Here is a 20,241-nt window from a genome sequence, read left to right as displayed (position 1 = left end):
GATGACTACGAACCACTACATAGAATCCCTAATCCCTCTAATTTTGTCTGCCTGCATTTTGGATTTCCTTCCAAGGCTAATTGTATACTATTTCAAAGTCTGATTCTTTTTGTACAACAAAACAACTGTTTGGTTATGTATACATATATTGTATTTAATTTATACTTTAACATATTTAACATGTATTGGTCAACCTGCCATCTGGGGGGGAGGGGAAAAATTGGAACAAAATGTTTGGCAATTGTCAATAAAATTGCCCATGCATATATCTGGTAAATAAAAACTATATATATATATATATATATATATATATATATATATATATATATATATATATATATATATATTGTAGCGAGCTGTCGTCTCTAGAAGCTGCCGGATACTCTCTGGGAAGAGATCTGCTGTGTCTTCTACTCAAATCTCTCCGACAGATTCTTCTTCCTGTAACGAACCGTTGTCTCCAGGCAGTTGCTGTTAACTCTTGTCCAGAGAAGTGACTTCCCTTCCTGCAGGGAGCCCCGTCAAGCCTGATGCAATGCAGAGTCTTTTCTTCTTGAATCCTGGCTCTGAATCTCCTCCAGCTCTTATCCTTCTCCAGGCCAATCTGCTCTCTGGGCCCAATGCGGTCTCTTTTATCCTCCCAGAGAATGGGCGTGGAATAATGCAAGGGCTTCTGGGAAGAACCACCTCAGCCAATGAGCCTGCTCCTTCCATCAAGTCAACCTGAGTTCTCACCTTGTAATTGTCCAACCTGAATTCTCACCTTGTCACTATCCAGACAACCTCAGTTCTCACCTAGTAATCCTAACAATATATAAAGTGTTAAGCCACAGTTCTCAGTTTCCTTAATTATCCTGACTCAGTTCTACCTTGGTTTCCCTAATTGTTTTGCCTCAATTTATAATTGTTCTGCTCAATCCTGCAAAACCACCTCTCCCTCTTAATCAGAATATTTGATAAGGATAAAAGATCTTATATTTTAGAATATCAGAATGCCCCATCCCAACCTATTTGAATATCAGATACCATCTTATCAAGATCCCTTTCCCCATCTCTGGGGTTCCTCCCCCCATTATGTCATCCCATTTCTGGTGGCTCACCCCACTCTATCAGAGTCCTGTTTCTGCTCTCAGCATCCTGACTCTTCCCCTACCTCAGTCTACCCCCTGAGTCTGAGCCATGTGCACATATATGTCATTGAGAACTCACACTGTTGGATTCTTGGAGATGATAGTCTCATTCAGCCCTAGGGCCAAGCCATGGATTCATTTGGTCCCAGTAAATCTCTCCCTTTCAAATAAATTATTAAATACTCTCTAATCTTGCCTCAGTTGCTCTGGCATTACAAAAGTCTCTCTCAATCTTCTCTCTCTTAAATTAATATTCTCTCAATAAGCTGACATTTTCTCAAAAATCTAATCTGTCATTCAGCCATGAAAAAAATTATAATTATGAAGAGAAAAAAATACAATGTAAATCTGACCAACCTCCTGTACATTTTGTTCCTAGATAACTTTAGCATGATTAAATAAATTTAATCTGGGTTCCTCCTCCCCAAATGACAGAAATGCAGGGAGCATGGACCAGAATGCACTTTGGCAAGAAGAATGTTTTTCTTCCAGAAATTTACAAATTCTTGACAAGTGACGCCTTTAATGGAAATGCTTTCTAAAACATTATGTGAGAATATACAAGCTAGAGAGTATGGTGTGTATCCTTCCTCAGGGCTTGGTTGTTTTATTTTATTGAAACTAAAATATTGCTTTTATTCTTCTCTCAATGGACAGGTCTCTAAGGCCAGATATGAATGGCAATAAATACGCTTTCATTACCATTATTATTATTTTGTATTTGTGCTAAGCTGAAAAAATCAAGGTTCCATAACTCTAATCAATAGAAACTAAGATGTTTCTAAATATCTAAACTAAAATATTGCATTTTAAACACTCAACCATTATTTTAATGCTGCTTCTCTTCCTAGCCTTTTCTATTTCTGTATATCACTGTTTATCTGGCCTCCAATAGTCAATGGTCTGAAACATTAATGGGGTTTTCCAGTGGGTCCTTATTCTTTCCCCTTCTTCTTCTTCTTTTTTTTTTTTTTTTTTTTTTTTTTTTTTATTGTTTTGCAAACAGGGCTTATTAAATCGTTGCTGGAGGCACTGGAAATGAAGAACAGTAAGAATCTGCTGATGTGAAAGGTTTCACTGAACTCAAGCAAATAGGTTCTGATTTTGCTGCAGTTCCCTGGCAGTAATTGCAAAGTATGCTATTGTGATAACAAATATAAATTCCCATCACAAAAGAAATGATAAACACACATCCAAAGATTGAAGTTGGAGATGCTAACAGTAAATAGTTATCATTCCTCATCCATTAAGAGATTCATTTTACAAGCAAATTAATAGTAGTATAGGGCAATTCACTTCATCTAAAATATTCAAAAATCAGAGAAGAAAGAACCACAGAAATCACCTATTTAGATACCCTCATTTTACATATTAAAAACTGAAGCTTCAGAGGAAAAATCATGTACTTAAGATCATATATTTATTTTGGGTCAGAATTGACATTAGAACGTTTAAATTTGAATGTTTTGAACTTCCAGAAGTACTGAGAAAATAGAAAACGAATTTCAATGGTTGCTGCCTCTTACTACTACTTGTATGATTTTGAGCTAACCAGTTTCCCTCTCTGAGCCTCAATTTCCTTATCTGTAAAGATGACAATAATCACATTTGCACTTTCCTTATTCTCATAGGGTTGTGAAGATGACAGAGGACAGAAAACAAAATGTCTTATAAACATTAAGACACTGTATGAATGGGATTTGCTATTTTAGAGGACTCTGAATATTGTTTTTCATTATCCTCTCTTCTTATCTGTCTAAGGCTGAAGAACAAGAGAAAAAATTTTAAATAAAAAAAAGGTAACAGACAGAGAGAGGGATTAGAATAGTCCAATTACTCACTACTAAAAGAAAGGCTATTTCTTAGATATGGGCAAATATCTCTTGCTATGAAGAAACTGCTAGTTTAACCTTGAGAGAGGACTTGTGTCTGTTAAGCTGAACTGCCTTGTGTTCACAATATCTCCTACGTATAAACATATTGCTTTTATCAGTGCAGTAGCTGGAGATGCACACAGAGGCCTAAAAATAAGTTACTAGAACAGTTCTTTCCTATATTAACCAGAGGGACCTTCTAACAAGGTCTAGGTCACTCCAGTATTACCAAATGACGAAAAAGAAAAGACTAATGGATTGGGGAGTTTGAGTAACTCTCTTCACACCTCCACCAATCATACAGCCTGTCAAATGGGGAGAGGGGAGGGGAAGAGTGGCTCTTGAAGATTGTTAGATAAAGATGGTGGGACAGAAAAATAGATAAGGTATTTATTAAGTGTTTACCATTAACTTAAATTTTAAAAAAATATTAAAAATTGTTTTACATGTAACTAGGGATTAGATATCCAATGACAGTATTCTTTGCACTAGGGCACACTTTCCCTTCTAGTTTAGGTTCCATGTCAAATGTCTTCACTCATTCTCATTTTTTTAAATAAGTTGAGCATGTCTTACTTGTGGTGCCTGTAGGCTTGGCTTCCTCATGTGATCATCTTTCAAGTTAGGAGATGGAAATTTTTCTACCTCACCAGTCATAGCCTATTCTACACAAACTGCTCCTGAAAGAAAGCAGTTCCATACAGATATGAAGGCTTTTAAACATCTTTCAAAAGATATAGCTCAAGCCCGACAGCACTTAGTACAAGGCTGAGAATAGAATAAATATCTGTTGAGTGATGTAAACTGGATTTGTTCTCTTGGCAGATAATACACATCTATATTTGTATATACCCTGCCTGGTGGCAACAACTCATAAAGAGCAAAAAATGTGAGTCCTGTTATTAAACATTCAGAAAATTGATGTTTTAGTATAGATCAAATTATTACATAAATTAAAAGACCACGTTATTTCAGTATGTTCCTTTTTCTTCTGATTTATCACAGATAAAAATATTTTTTTTAATAATAATTACTTGATAGATGTCTTGAAAATAGGGTCCACTTAGTTCTTTTTAACAAAAGGAGGGGAAAAATTTCAGTTCAATATCTATTAGCTATCTTTTGTGAGCACAAGGTAATACTAGGCACTAGAGTAACATATAAATAAGACATAGTGTCTGCCCTAATGGAGTTTATATGTGTAACATAGAACAGATAACTATAATAGGTATTTAAGTGCATTAAGTGGAAATGGTTCTGTGTGAAGACCAAGACAGGAAATAAAGAAAATGAAGTTAATAATATGGGAAGATAATCTTTATTGTGGTCAATTGATAGCATTTTTCCTGACAAGACAATGAAACAGGATGGAGAAACCCTTTTTTTCCTAGATTTTTTTCTTTGAGAATTAGGAGCAGGTTTCTGGAACTCAGATCTCTGCCCCTAACAGTAGGAAGAAACAACGATTCTCTAAGCATTAGCAGCTTTTTCACCTTGCTCTATCTGGGCCTACAGACAGAGCAGCAGATGACCAGCCACCAGGGAAAGTACAAAATGTAAGACTCTGTTGCTGAGATGTCATCAAGCAGCTACCAGAGAGAAATGAGAAAGAGAGCTGCATGGATGAAAGAAAGGAAACAAATTAGGAATGGGGCCCTGATGCTATTCCAAGCGTTAACTATCAATAACTGTAAACAGAACTCCTACAGATTTGGGCAAGGAGCACAATGAGCCAAGCTTTCTTACATTACACTGTTTAAAAGAGTTCTTCAGGGAGTTTAATAAGTAGGAAAACTAAAGCATTAACCAAGCAGCATTGGAGAGAACAACTGTCATCCTGACCTCCATATTCAAGATACGCTTTACCCTAGCTAAAAACAATATGCTCTTGCTAAAAATAGTTATCCCTGGTAAAACTGACCTTTGTTGACAAATATCACAGTAACCTATACACGAACAGTGAAAATGGATGGCATGTCTGCATATATACACATATAATACTTCATCTTGTATGGAGTTCACTGGAACAAATGGGAAAGGAAATTCTGGCTGCTTTTGCATGAATAAAAATGAATATTAGACTGTCATTCTTGGGGTCATCTAACAGCATTAAGTGTCCACAAGATGAAGTATATAAATTAAAGGTTGGTTTGTGATTAAAAAGTTCACTTTATTGAATCAAAATATCCAGCACAAAATCAGAAGACCATGATTTAGAGATGGAAGGGAATAAGCTGAGGTCTTCTAATTTTAAATATAGTGAATTGTAATATTCTTCTCTAAAGTGTAATATTCTCTGGGAGCAGGTTTTGTGGGGGGCTTCTGGAGGCAGCCTTCCTTTCAGTTCAGTGTAATCACTCCAAATGCAGCCAGGAGTTAAAAGTCCAAATCCTTTGTCATCTCTTTCCAAGTCTTGTCTCCTTCACTTGGGGCTCAGCTAGTTTTTCTGAATGCCTTTTGCAGTCTTGGTTCCGAAAGTTTCTGCTGCCTTCTCTGGTTTGTGAATCTCCTCCACTGAATCCTGGCTGAGGCTCAGAGGTTCCAGTGGGCTTGTCCTCCTTATATATGCTCTCTTAAAGGTGTGAATCTTGTGGAATTATAGTAAGTACTAAGTACATGTCAGTTAGAGAATCATTATCTCATCATTTCCACTGAGTACCTTGTCTCAAGTTCTGGCCCATAACATCTCCTTGTAGGATCAGATCAATCATAGCGAACCATGCTAAATTAGATAATTATTGTCTCTATCAATTCCACTGTCTAAGTACCTTGTAAGAATCCTAACAGTGAATGCTCTTTCCACTATACCAATATAATTCATAATTTTAGAATCTAAATATTTAATCCATTTGCCTGCATTGAGTAAGATCTAAAAATCAGTTAATAAATATTTATTAAGCACCTGTTATATGCAAGGCTTAGTGCTAGAGATAAAAAGGGAAAAAACAGTCTCTGTTCTCCAGCAGTTCACAGTCTAGTGGGAGAGACAACATGCTAACAACTATCTACAAATAAGCTTTATATATATTGGAGATAATTAACAGAGGGAAAGCACTAGAATTAAGAGAGGGGGGGAAATGTAAAAATGGAATTTTTATCTGGGAATTGAAAGAAACCAGAAATGTCCAATGAAGAGACAGAAAATCCCAGAAATGGAAGGTTTTTAGACTATATTATTCTGTAAAGAATTTGTTTGAAATTAGAAGCTTCTTTCAATGATACATTCTGAATTTTCTTAACCTTAATGCCAGGACAATTTCTGGTATTAAATCTGACAAGGGTGAACCCTGAAACTGTCCTCCTTGACTTTTGGAGTAAGCTCTGAAACTCTCCTCTGACAAAGACCCATCTTTCAGGGCAGTTAAGTGGTTTCACTTAAGATTAGCCCAAGACTCCTCCCTACTTAGCTAGAACTTAAGTGGTCTCATTCAGCTGGAGATATGGAAATGATATAATTTGTGGTCTCATTCAACTGGAAATCTAGGCCTGGGGGCAGTGACAACATTGAAGGAATCTCATTCAATGGAAGCCCTACCCCAGATTTCTTATAAAATGACCATTTTGAACTCCAAATCTTTGCAGAAGTCCAAAGTAGGATTATGCTTTGCCAAGGAACCTCTCCTCTTGGCACAGCTGCCTATCAGGACTCTTGCCCTCTGTGAAGAGACCCTTCTCAGTAATAACCTCTATTTCTTTGACAGGACCTTGCCACTAAGAAGTCTCTTCTTAGCAAAGCTGGCTTCTCAGCCAACAATAAACTTCCCTTTTGCTATTCACACTTTTTAGGTTTGTGAATTCTTTCATGTTGAGGACCAGAAAAGATTCCCACAACTCTCTGCACTGCCACTAACAGCATCAAATCTATACAAATCATTTTAGTTATCTAGGCCTTAGTTATTCAGATCTCTAAGAGTGGAATCCTGTGGTTCTGGTAGCTTGGGGAGGGGGTGTGGAGAGTTCACCACTTTAGTCCAGGGGGGAAGGGAGGAAGAAGAGAGATTGAAGAAATCCTGTACTAAAACTCTGAATTATGGACTCTTAATTGCTTCTATCAGATTTACTTGAAGCTATAAATTGGCTGAAACTTTGAGCTTCATTTGTCTTTTTATTTTATCTTTTTTTTTTTAAAGTTTTTGATTGGGGGAAGGGGACAACATATTCTTATTGGAGGTAACACAACTCAAAGTAAGAGTATGTTAAGTGTTTTTATTTTGGTTAGGAAGGAGTTCCAGGTTAGTCGATTACCACATCAAATTCTAAGAGGTCAGATACAATTCTACATAGGCTTTATAGTCCCCATTCAACAATTTTTGTTGCCTATTTGACCCATTTTTGAATAAGCAGAACAGGAAAAAAAAAATCAAAAAAGGTAAAGATATTCTCATTTTGCATTTGGAAAAAAACAAAATTTCAAAACTATGAGGTAATTGTTTTCAATAAGTATTATGAGATATAGTAAAGGGATTATATGCAAAATACAAAACAATGTTTGTATCTACTTTAAAACAACACACACATGTCCTTAATCCATTTTAGACATTCATCTACAAAACAATTATTAGCAAGAAAAATGTTCATCTATTTGTACATTAATCAGCCTATCAGATTTTTCTAAATGGCTATTTCAAATGAGAAAGCTAAAAGTGATAATATACATTTGTTCTTCTGATATTAAGCTTGATTTTGGCCCAGGGCACCGCTGTTACTGTAAATTCCTGGCAGAGATCAACTCAACCAAACACAAAGCATTTAGTGCAATGTTTCTAATTTTAAGACCTTCAAAGAGCAATGCTGAATCAATATCATTCACCTATATTAACTTACTAGATTTTTTTCTTTTAAGATGGCATATTATTCCTACAGAGTAGCAAGGTTTTGACAAAAGGAAAGTGGTTCCAATTTTAGTATTGTTTGCTTCTCTGCTCTACAATATGCTATAATATTTCAATGATAAGGATTGTAGAAACCTATTTCTTACATTTCATCATAGTTTCTTAATGAATATAGAATACAGAAAAATATGAAAAGTGGTACCAACAGACCCAACTTTCTAGTTGTGATCTTGGAAAAATCAAAAGTTTTAGGAGCCTAGATTTTCTTATCTGTAAAATGAGGATAATACTTAAAGGGTTAAGATAGTGATAGGGTCTAGTGACATGTCTAAACTGAGATTTAGGAGATCTAGGTTTGAATAATGATTCAATTAGGACTATTTCACTGGTGATTTTGGATAAATCACTTAATAGCTGGAGTTTAAAATAATCCAATTTCTATCAATAAAGTGAAAAACTTACTTCAATTTCTATCAATAAAATGAGGAACATACTTCAAAATCTATAATATGTATATGAATGTAAACTATCAGATGAAAATTCTGTAAAGGGATTACAATGCCTGGGAGCTTCTTTAGTGTTAAAAAATAATAATAATAATGGGGATGGTGTTACACTTGGCATTAAAGATAGAAAAACAGAATTCAGGTTGTGCCATATACTACTTATAAGACGTTGAGAAGGCAATTAATATTTAACCTATTTTTCACCTATAAAATGAAGTTGGTTCATTTTTAATAGTGGTGTTTTGGGTGGGATTTGTTTGTTTTTTTGTTTGGGTTTTTTTTTTTTTTTTACAAGGCAATTGGGGTTAAATGATTTGGCTGGAGGGGTCACACAGCTAGGAAGTTTTAAGTGTCTGGAAGCATTTGAACTCAGGTCCTCCAAACTTGCAGGTGCTCTATCTACTGCACCATCTAGCTGCTCTTTAGTAGTTTTTTTTTTTTTTGAGATTTATGAAGTATTTTCTCCATGATTACAAAAAAACGCAAATATTACTTAACTTCAGAGTCTTGGTTTCCTCATTTATAAAGTAGAAATAAATATTTGTGCTACCTAGTTTACAAGATTCCAAAACTAAGTATCAGGTATCCAGACCTTAAGCTCAATAATTTTTCCACTTCATCATATATTGTCCCTTCAAACAGAAACTTAGTACTGCAAGTCCTAACATAAGAGATTTATTACTTAGTTGTTTATAGAGTGATGAATTTTTATAGTCATAGCCACAGCAACTATTACACAGTATCTATAGGCTCAGAAGGCCTGCCATCAGCATTGGCAGAGAAGTAGTCACATCTATGAAATCATATACTTTTAATGTATTTATAATGCTATTTTTATATCATCACTTTCCCACCTCATTAGTCATCAGGATTAATTTAACCTCCTCACTATATAAGCAAAACTATAAAAAACTTTCCACACTAAGTCAGATCTAACCAATTGGAAATATATTAAGTGCTCTTGGATAGGTCGAGCAAATATAATAAAGATGACAATACTCCCCAAACTAATCTATTTATTTAGTGCCATACCAATCAGACTTCCAAAAAACGATTTTAATGACCTAGAAAAAATAACAACAAAATCTATCTGGAAGAACAAAAGGTCAAGACTTTCAAGGGAAACTAATGAAAAAAAAAAAAATCAGATGAAGGTGGCCTAGCTGTACCTGATCTAAAACTATATTATAAAGCAGCAGTCACCAAAACCATTTGGTATTGGCTAAGAAATAGACTAGCTGATCAGTGAAATAGATTAGTCACAAAGGACAAAATAGTCAATAACCTTAATAATCTAGTGTTTAAAAAACCCAAAGACCCCAGATAAGAATTCACTATTTGACAAAAACTGCTGGGAAAATTGGAAATCAGTATGGCAGAAACTAGGCATTGACCCACACATCATACACCAAGAAATGATCAAAATGGGTTCATGATTTAGGCATAAAAAATGAGATTATAAATAAATTAGAAGAACATAGGATAGTTTACCTCTCAGACTTGTGGAGGAGGAAGGAATTTGTGACCAAAAATGAACTAGAGATCGTTACTGATCACAAAATAGAAAAATTTGATTATATCAAATTGAAAAGCTTTTGTACAAATAAAACTAATGCAGAGAAGATATGAAGGGAAACAATAAACTGGGAAAATATTTTTAAAGTTAAAGGTTCTGACAAAGGTCTCATTTCCAAAATATATAGAGAATTGAAGCTATTTTATAAGAAATCAAGCCATTCTCCAATTGATAAATGGTCAAAAGATATGAACAGATAATTTTCAGATGAAGAAATTGAAATTATTTCTAGCCATATGAAAAGATGCTCCAAGTCATTATTAATCAGAGAAATATAAATTAAGACAATTCTGAGATACCACTATACACTTGTCAGATTGGCTAAGATGACAAGAAAAGATAATGCTGAATGTTGGAGGGGATGTGGGAAAACAAGGACACTGATACATTGTTGGTGGAATTGTGAATACATCCAGCCATTCTGGAGAGCGATTTCAAACAATGCTCAAAAAATTATCAAACTGGGTATACCCTTTGATCCAGCAGTGTTGCTACTGGGCTTATATCCCAAAGAGATCTTAAAGAAAGGAAAGGGACGTGTATGTGCAAGAATGTTTGTGGCAGCCCCCTTTGTAGTGGCCAAAAACTGGAAACTGAAGGGATGCCCATCAATTGGAAAATGGCTGAATAAAATGTGGCATATTAATATTATGGAATAGTATTGTTCTGTAAGAAATGACCAGCAGGATGATTTCAAAAAGGCCTGGGGAGACTTACATGAACTGATGATGTGTGAAATGAGCAGGACCAGGAGATCATTATATACTTCAATAGCAATACTATATGATGATCAATTCTGATGGATGTGGTTCTCTTCAACAATAAGATGAACCAAAACAGTTCCATTTGTTCAATAATTAATAGAACCAGCTATACTTAGTGAAAATACTCGGGGAAATGAGTGTGAACCACTACATAGCATTTCCAATCCCTCTCTTTTTGTCCGCTTGCATTTTTGATTTCCTTCACAGATCAATTGTACATTATTTCAAAGTCTGATTCTTCTTGTGCAGCAAAATAACTGTATGGACATGTATACAAATATTGTATTTAACTTATACTTTAACATATTTAACATGTATTGGTCTACCTGCCATCTGAGGGAGGGAGTGGGGGAAAGAAGGGAGAAAATTGGAACAAAAGCTTTGGCAATTGTCAATACTGAAAAATTACCCATGTATATATCTTGTAAATAAAAAGTTATATAAAAATAAACAAATGAATGAATTTAACTTCCTCTCAGGCTTAGGTTTAAGAATCTTACAAAAAGGGGCATTTTGGGGTCATTTTAATAGTATTTCTTTTTTCCAAATACATGCAAAGATAGTTTTCAACACTCATCTTGCAGAACCTTGAGTTCTAAATTTTTCTCCTTCTCTCTTTCTCCCCTCTTCTCTACCCAAGACAGCAAGCAGTCTGGTATAAGTTAAATAGATGTAATTCTTCTAAACATACTTACATATTCATCAGGGTCATTTTTAATGGTATAGGTTATAGAAAAGCACCAGTAATAATGAACTAAGGTTCTTCTGTATGGTACGGGGATATGGTGGTACTTACTCTATTTTAGGATAGAGGCAGAGCATGAAATCTGGGCACCAAATTAATTCCAGCTCTGAAATCTCAGTAGCTACTTGATTCAACTACTAAAAGTAGAGATGTGATTTCTTTCAAGCCATCACAGCTCTTATCACTATTTTTCATGGGTATTTAAGGTTTTTTGTTTTTTGTTTGTTTTGTTTTTTTGTTTTTTTTAAGTTTCCTGTTCTCATCTAACTGTACTATGCCTAACATTTACTCACATACCTAAACTGGACATTGCTGTACTCTTGTATGATATTGTTCTGGATCACCTTGTCCAGGAGAGGCTTCCTTTTTTTTTTTTTTGATATTGATAAAACTAATCTTTTTACTGATTAATGTGCTCTTAAGTTATACTAAAATGGTTCAGGTACCCAATAGATAGAACAGTGATGGGAAGAGTCATATCTACATGCTTTACCTGCTTAGGAATTTGTGTCTTTGACTTCCACTTTTCTCTGCCCTTTATTTTTTGCCTATTGTAGTCTTCTAAAATTGCTTTGAGCCTTTCTTTATTAAATTCTTTATGAAAAGTGTTTTTCTTTTCTTTTTTTTTTCTATAGTCCCTGGGAAAGCTGGAATTTTATCTAATTCATCACTCAATCAAAGCAGCAAGACTACATACTGCAATGAGGTGTTACAGAAAGAAAAGCAGAGAAAACAAAGCATTCAGATTCTCCTAATATGGACATTTGGGAGAAATGATAGCCACAAAATCGAATTAAAAGGCATACTTACACCTCAATACTCCATTACTGGAGAGGGACAAGTTTGAAGTAGATTAAACCCTGAATCCCACCCAGAAGCATGTGGTCCAGTAAAAGAGCAAACTCTACAATCATAGCTTTTGATCTAATTACAAATGACAGGCTTAGGCTGTGTGTCCTTTATGTGAGAAAAAGAGTAGATAGAAGTTATGAGGATTAGCAATTTGTTCCCCGCCCTCTCAAGAATCACCACGGCACCAACATTCTGTCTACTCATAGCATTTGATTGTCTTTTTCAAGGCTGAAGTTGGCAACTGACAAACCAAGAGCAATTGAATCACATTCCAGTCACAAACCAAATCGAGTTTTTCCCATTCACATATTGTGTCCTGAAATATGAGGCTGCAAAAAAGAAAGTCTTTCAAAAAGCACCAAAAAACAAGGAAGAACTTCAATTATTCTTGTAAAAAGAGATTCAGAGGATCCTAGAGAAATGGAAAATCTGGCTTATAAAGAACAACCACTTTAGAATAGAAGGTACAGAGTGTAATACAAGAGTATTGGATATCTTCTCCCCTGAAAACCAAGGTAAAATAGAAAAAATACTGTTTTTGTAATCAGAGGGTTTTGATACAAATATGTACAAGGTGAATGATCTCAGACAAATCACTTGATTTCTCTGATCACCAATTTACTTAATGGTAAAGTGAATTTTAATTCATTTCTTGAATTTCTAATTTTATCTTTTACCACACACACACACACACACACACACACACACACATACACACACACAAAACAGAGCAATATGACTTTGGTAGTTTGCGCAATGAACTAGTCTTAAATGACATATATTATCTTCTAATTTGACATACCATAAGTCTTTAAATGTACCCTCACACTGTCATATCTATTGGAATAACCTCAGTAAAATTGCTGATTCATATGTTTTTCTTTCTTTTTTTTTTTTTTAGATTATTTATTTGTTTATCTATTTATCTATCTATCTATCAATTTATTTATTTATTTATTTATTTAATTTATTTTTTTATTTTTATCTCTACTATAACTTTTTCTCGTTGAGATGAATTCTAAAACTTGAAGGCTGCCCAGTATAGAGATTGACAGTAATTGAGCGTTTATCTATTCTACTAAAAATCCATCAGACGACACTTTGCTAAAGCATCAATTGATGGGGAAATAAATCAAAGACAACATCTGTGTCTGGAATAGTACTGATACAAAGTCATAAATTTCATTCAATTCAACAAACATTTACACATGACTTATTGGCATATATCATTCTTTATTCCACATTGCAAAGAATGGTTCCTGATTCCAAAAATTGAGGCCACATCCAGGTAGGGAATCATGTCTTTCTTTTAAGGGGAGCCACTTCCAACTTACTACTTCAAAAGAGAATACACCTTTATTTCAGATTTCACTTTTACATGTGTTCTCAGTAGCTTTGTCCTTCAAAGCAGAGTAATTTCTTTCTGAAAGGGACAGATCAGAAACTATCTAGTACTAAATTATCTAATGACTAATAACATGGGACTGCATATTATCAGAAAGGATTATCTTAATGAGGGAGAATGCTCCAATGTTTTAAAAAGTTTAAAAATATTCAATGAATACACTTCAACAATGATACTGTATGAGGATGTATTCTGATGGAAGTGGATATCTTCAACATAGAGAAGAGCTAATCCAATTCCAATTGATCAGTGATGGACAGAATCAGCTACATCCAGAAAAGGAACACTGGGAAATGAGTATAAACTGTGAGCACTGTTTTGTTTTGTTTTGTTTTTCTTCCCAGATTATTTTTAGCTTCCGAATACAATTCTTCCTTTGCAACAACAACAAAATTCGGTTCTGCACATATATATTGTACCTAGGATATAATATAAGATATTTAATATGTATGGGAATGCCTGCCATCTAGGGGAGGGGGTGGAGGGAAGGAGGGGAAAAATTTGGAACAGAAGGGAGTACAAGGGATAATGTTGCAAAAAAAAAATTACCTATGAATATGTACTGTCAAAAATGTTATAATTATAAAAATTAATTAAAAAATTTTAAAAAATATTCAACGAAACAGGGAGATCGCATTTGTTTTATTATTCTCAATTTACACCCTGTTCTTCTCTTTATTCTAAGCACAGCACATAATGATGTGAAATGGGAAATATATGGAAACATGTAGACCTAAGAAACACTAATGTTTGTGCATGTACTTATACATTAAATGATAGAAAGTTTAGCCTTAAAAAATGCTTTAGTAAGTACACAGGGATACAGGGATTTTGAACCAAGAGGTCCATGATAGATTTCAGGATGTCTGTGCAGTGAGATGGGAAAAAAGATTATACCTTTATTTCAGCTTAATTGGTTTCCTTTGCAATTATAACTATTTTAAGTATAGTATTTATTAAATAAATACCAGCTTTATGCCAGTCACAGAGCTATATGCTGGATATATAGTACAAAGAAGTAATTAAATAGAACAGTAGATAGAATGCTGAGCTTGGAGTTATAAAGACCTAGATTCAAATCTGAACCCAGCCATATACTAGCAGTGAGATCCTGAATAGTTCACTTTATTTCTGTTTGTCTTAGTTTATTCAACTATGAAATGGGGATAATAACCAAATCTACTTCCTGGGCTTGTTGTGACAATCAAACAAGAAAATATTTGTAAAATGTTTAGCATAGTGCCTGGCATACAGTAGGCAATATAATAATGCTAGCTATTACTATTAAAGAATAAAACTATCTTTACTTACAAGGAACTTATATTCTAATGGTAGAAACAACTATATGTGTTTATACATGTATATATAAATACATGTATGTGTTTACATGTACATATACACATATATGCATATACACATATACATAATATACAAATCTATACATAAACAGATTTATAGAAACACAGACATATATACACATATACAGAATATACAAATATACATATAGATTTACATTTATGGAAACACATAGGCATATACACTCATATACGGACATATACATAAACATACATATAGACACAAAAATGCACACATGCATATATACACATATGAACACAAACTATACAGATATACGCATATGTATACAAACTCTATGTATATCTGCAAAGTAGCTAAATACAAAGTAGTTTGGGAGGAAGGGCATTAGCAGTTGAGGGATTAGGAAAATGTCATATATTAGATGCTGCCTGAACTGTGTCTTAAAGGAAGAGAGGAACTCTGTGAAGAAGATTGCATTCCAGGCATGTGGTCAGTCCCATGCAAAAACTCAGAGAAAGGAATTGGAGGACTTATTGTGAGTAATGGAAGGGCATTGTGATTGAACCACAAATTAAGGAACAGGATTATTTATAATAAGGCTGGAAAGATCATCTAGCACAAGGTAGTAAAAGCTAAATAAAAGAGCACATTTTTTATCCAAAAGACAAAAGGAAGTCATCTAAGATTTGTTTGAGTAGGCAAGTCACATATTCTTTGCTTAAGGAAAATTACCATGGTAACAGGTGAAAAATGGCTGTGAGTATCTAGATATTTGAAAAATGGAGATCAATTAGAAGGCTGTTAGAACAAATTAGGTAAGAGGATAATGAGTGTCTGAAGGTGATAGCCATATGAGGGGAGAAAAGGGAAAGAGGACAAGTAGAGGTAGAAAAAGTAAGATTTGACAACTAATTGGATGTGTCAAGTAAGGGAGAATGAGGAGTCCAGAATAATGGTGAGGTTATGAATCTGAGAGACTAAAAGGAAAGTGATATTTTTAAAAGAATGAGGGAAATTTTGAAGGATGTAATTTGAATTAAGGGCAAAGATAGAGTTCAGTTTGGAATATATTTTGAGATGTTTCCAAAAACACATTTAGCATTGTGTGAAATGCTAAATAGACAATTGGTGATTATGGAAATGAGGCTCAATGAGAGACTCAGGATGATTATATAGGACTTGAGACCTGGGAGATAAACTTATGGGAGTTCAGAAAAAAGTTTATTGGAGGAGAAGCAAAGAAAGCCCATGGACAACATCTATAATCTACAGGACTTGAGAAGGAGCAATCAGACTAGAGAAGAGTGGTATTAAGAAATCCCAGAGGGGGAAAAAAAAAATCCAGTAGGAGAATGAGTGACCCACAGCATATGGAAGGAACCATGCTAGGCACTATGGTAACTGAATTTTGGTTTGGTTTTTACTCTCATTGGGTGCCTGAAATTATGAGTTGTACTTTTTGTTTTTGAGATTCTAACTTGCTTACAAAGGTGTCTGCTGCTGCTATGGCTTAGAGAAAGGCTTCATTCATTCCTTTTTATAAATACTTTTTAGGAGGAAGAATAGTACAGTAAAAAACAAAAACAAAAACAAAAACAAAAAACAAACAAACAAAAAAAAACCCAAAACCTTCTCCATGGAGATCTAACTCTCTTCATTTATCTCAAATGGAGTTAGAATTTATTTTGGACTCTATAGCAGATAAGAAAATAAATATGCAAACTGGATTTTAAATCAGGAGACAAATTTCCAAATTTCTCTCCAAAATGGGATAACTTAACCCCAATTGCCTTGCCTCAGCCAAAAAAAAAAAAAAAAAAAAAAAAAAAAAAGTTTTTTGTGGCAAAATCCAGGGATGTGAGTTCTTACCTTGTCTTTTGGAAAAATTTATTATAAGGTGGAGGAAGTTGTGAGGGGAACAACTATTCTGAACGCCAAATCACTTTGCAAAGCTTTAAAATCTATATAAATTAAGTTATTCTTATTAACAACGAGAGACTAGCTGGTTAAGTAGAAATAACTGGGAGAAAATGGCTGATCTTAAAAATATGGTTAGGAAAAACAAGTTCATATAGAACCTCGTATGTTTCCTAGGCTTTAGAGAAGTAACTTTCTTAACATCCATGGAAATGAAAGATATAGTGTCATGTACCAAGGTAAGAATTACTCTAAAGAGAGAAATGAAAAATAGAAAAATTGAACTCAAAGGGGAATGGGATAGTAGAATATCTAAACAGACTAACAGGGAACTTTTACTAAGCTCATATATTTTTTAATGTTCAAAAACAAGGAACAAAAAACTTAAGATGAAAAACAATTTATGTTAGGTAAAAGTTTCAAGAAGCCTAAAGTTCAGATGCTCTTAAAAATGAGAAAGTCAAGAAGACTTTAAAGCTATTGTAGGGGTGAAAAAGAATGAGGAAAGAAGGACTGAATTCAAATCCAAGCTCAGACACTAGCTGGGTGATTTTGGACAGGTCACTTAATCTGCTTGTCTTGACAATATAATGGGCATAAACAACAGCACCTACATGACAAGGTTATTGTGAGAATAAAATATAGGCACAAGATAAATGCTAGTTATCATTATCATCATCATTGTTATACTACTATTTAGAACAGATGAGACTGATGATACAAAGTATAGTTATTCATTTCTTTTGCTTATTTTTTCTACCCAGAAAATTGAGAAGATTGTAAAATGAATTAAATTGCTTAGAAAAAATGAACTATATTGCAGGGTATAGAATCATTGTCAATCATCCTTGAGAATGGGTTAGGAGAAGACAATCCTCAAAAAAAATTGGGATGAAAAAATGTTATCTTTTTCATAAGGGAAGAAAGAAAGTTTTCAATGATTTGACATCAAATCTTTTCAAATTCAATATTAACACTATTAAAAGATAATTGGCAAGCAGTTATGAAAAAAGGTAAGCAGGACAAGTTAATAAGGTTCACTAAGGACAAGTTACACTAGATTATTTTCTTTTGTTTTTATTTTTGATGATGATTCTTAAACTGGTATATCAGCAAAACCCCACATATTTAGGATTTGGCAAAAAAAAATACTTTTTAGAATATTTTTAAGAAGATCTCATAAGTAAGAGATAGGATGAAGATGTTAATATAGTTAGGCAAAGTAGGATGAAGGTGAATAGCTGTACCCAATAAAGTACTGATGAGAGTTTAAAAACAAAAAAACCCCACATTTTTTATTTGATTCTGTCCAGTTTTGTTGTGGTTCTGTTAAGTTTTAAATATGTATTGTAACTTAATCTTTTTCTTAACCCACTCACTCCTGTTTCTACTTAATATTAGCATACTGATGGAGCCTGTTTAATCATCAGGCATGTAGGATTCATGATGTAAAAATTAGAAGGGATTTAAGAAGTTATCTAGTCCACTGTCTCATTTTATAAATAAAAAACCTGAAGCTCAGAGGCACAAGTACACTCAGAGTGTCATCCAAAACATCATCCAAACATTAAATTGCAGGGCTAAATATGAACTCATGTCTTCTGACTTAAAATCCAGTTTGTTTGTTTTTTTAACTGTACCATTCTTCCTCCTAAAAAGTATTTATAAAGAGAAATGAATGAAGAATTTCTCTAAGCCACAGAAGCATCAGATACCTCTGTAAACATGTTAGAATCTCAAAAACAAAACAAAACCATAAAATCTCATAATTTCAGGCACCCAGCAAGAGTAAAAGCCAAACTAAAATTCAGTCACCACAATGCCTAGCATGGTACCTTCCATGATAAAGCTATTCAGGAAATACTTTTGAATGAATGAAAGAAACAAGACAGAAGGATGTACTATATGTGCATATTTATTTTCTAATCTGATGTAGAGTCCAAAATAAACCCCAACTCCATTTGAGATAAATTAAGTTAGACCTCCATGGAAAAATTTAGGGAGACTCCTTGAAATTTTTGATCAGCTGACAAGAAAATGCTTTTGAATTCTTCCCTTAGATTAGTGGAGCAATCCAATTCAATGAATATAAGAAACATTGATAAGTACTTACAATGTGTTAGACATTAAACTAAGTATTGGAAATGCAATTAAAATAGTCCCATACCTCAATAAGTTTACAATCTAAAGGAGGTGGGCGCAACTCACAAAAGGAATTAGGACTCCAAGATATATAGTATGGGAGTGTGTTGCTCCACAGAATAGAAACCAAGTAGGGCAAGAGTTGCAAAAAAGAATGATCAGAGTTTAGCCTTATAAAGGAAAGCATTGGGAGGAGGTTGGTATTCTACCTTGCTCTCCAAACAAAGGGTAAGAAGGCTGAGTGAGGTATGGTCAATCAAGGCTGACTGACTTATTAGCACAGGACCATTCTCGTGACTCTAGTCCACCATCTTTCGTTCCTCAAAACATTTAAGCATATTTATTATTTGTGTTACTCATTAAACACTTATATTACTGTATGTTTAAATGTATGTGCACTGTTAAATTATGAGCTCCTAAGAGGAGGGAAGTGTATGTATAAATACATTAAATAACATTGTATAATATAGTCTTCCATGGCTAAATAAAACATGAAAATACATGGAATAAGAGTAGAATAAGCAGAACCAAGAAAACAGTGTACACAATAATAGCAATATTGTTTTAAGAATGATTCAGAGTCATTTTGATTATTACAAATAGCAAAAAGAGGACATATTAGATATTAACCTGCATACAGAGAAAAAACTGATAAAGTATGCATAGAATTATATAATATGTATATGTATATGAACACACACACACACACACACACACACACACACCATTTATGTCTAATGGTAGCCTTCTCTAGAGTAAAGGTGGGGATGGTGGTGAGGGAACTTCAGGACATATTTAAAAGGAATAGTAAGTTGTATAAATTTGTTCATGAGCAATCATTTTTTTTTTTTCTCTTAATTATTCTGTTATGGAAATACTTGTTTCATTTCATAAATTAAAAATAAAAAAAGTTAAGATCCAGAGAGGTCAAGAAGAACATCATTTGGTGAGTGCCCCCAAAAGATATTGATTATCTGGAATCCAATCCACCCCTAAATGAAATATTTAAATCTGCAAATATTTAAAGCTATGGCAGGACCTATAGAGAATATCCAACTTATTCTTTGAAAGACTGGAGAGTGTATATCTCTTACTTTGTTCTTTGTACTTTGTTGGTTTTCCCTTATAGTTGAGAAATCTTGCAGGTCTGTTCTCTGCAGGTCCTGAAATTCTCCCTTTAG

At 34.0% G+C, this 20,241-nt stretch overlaps 1 protein-coding gene across 7 annotated transcripts in view; it reads right to left on the bottom strand.

Annotated features, from left to right (window-relative positions):
* The window catches only part of STXBP6 (syntaxin binding protein 6), a 339,987-nt gene that overhangs the window by 107,917 nt on the left and 211,829 nt on the right, over window positions 1–20,241 (bottom strand). For 5 of the 7 annotated variants that reach the window (XM_074289608.1, XM_074289611.1, XM_074289612.1 and 2 more), the window contains one exon: window positions 20,155–20,235. The exons of the other annotated variants lie outside the window; for them this stretch is intronic. In XM_074289608.1, coding sequence (XP_074145709.1) covers window positions 20,155–20,235 — 81 coding nt within the window. The remainder of the gene's footprint in view (window positions 1–20,154; window positions 20,236–20,241) is intronic. 7 annotated transcript variants of the gene reach the window in all.

This window comes from Sminthopsis crassicaudata, chromosome 2 (assembly GCF_048593235.1).
Source record: "Sminthopsis crassicaudata isolate SCR6 chromosome 2, ASM4859323v1, whole genome shotgun sequence".
NCBI classification, from domain to species: domain Eukaryota; kingdom Metazoa; phylum Chordata; class Mammalia; order Dasyuromorphia; family Dasyuridae; genus Sminthopsis; species Sminthopsis crassicaudata.
Note: the sequence above shows the minus strand (reverse complement) of the source record. Positions and strands in the feature narration are given on the sequence as shown.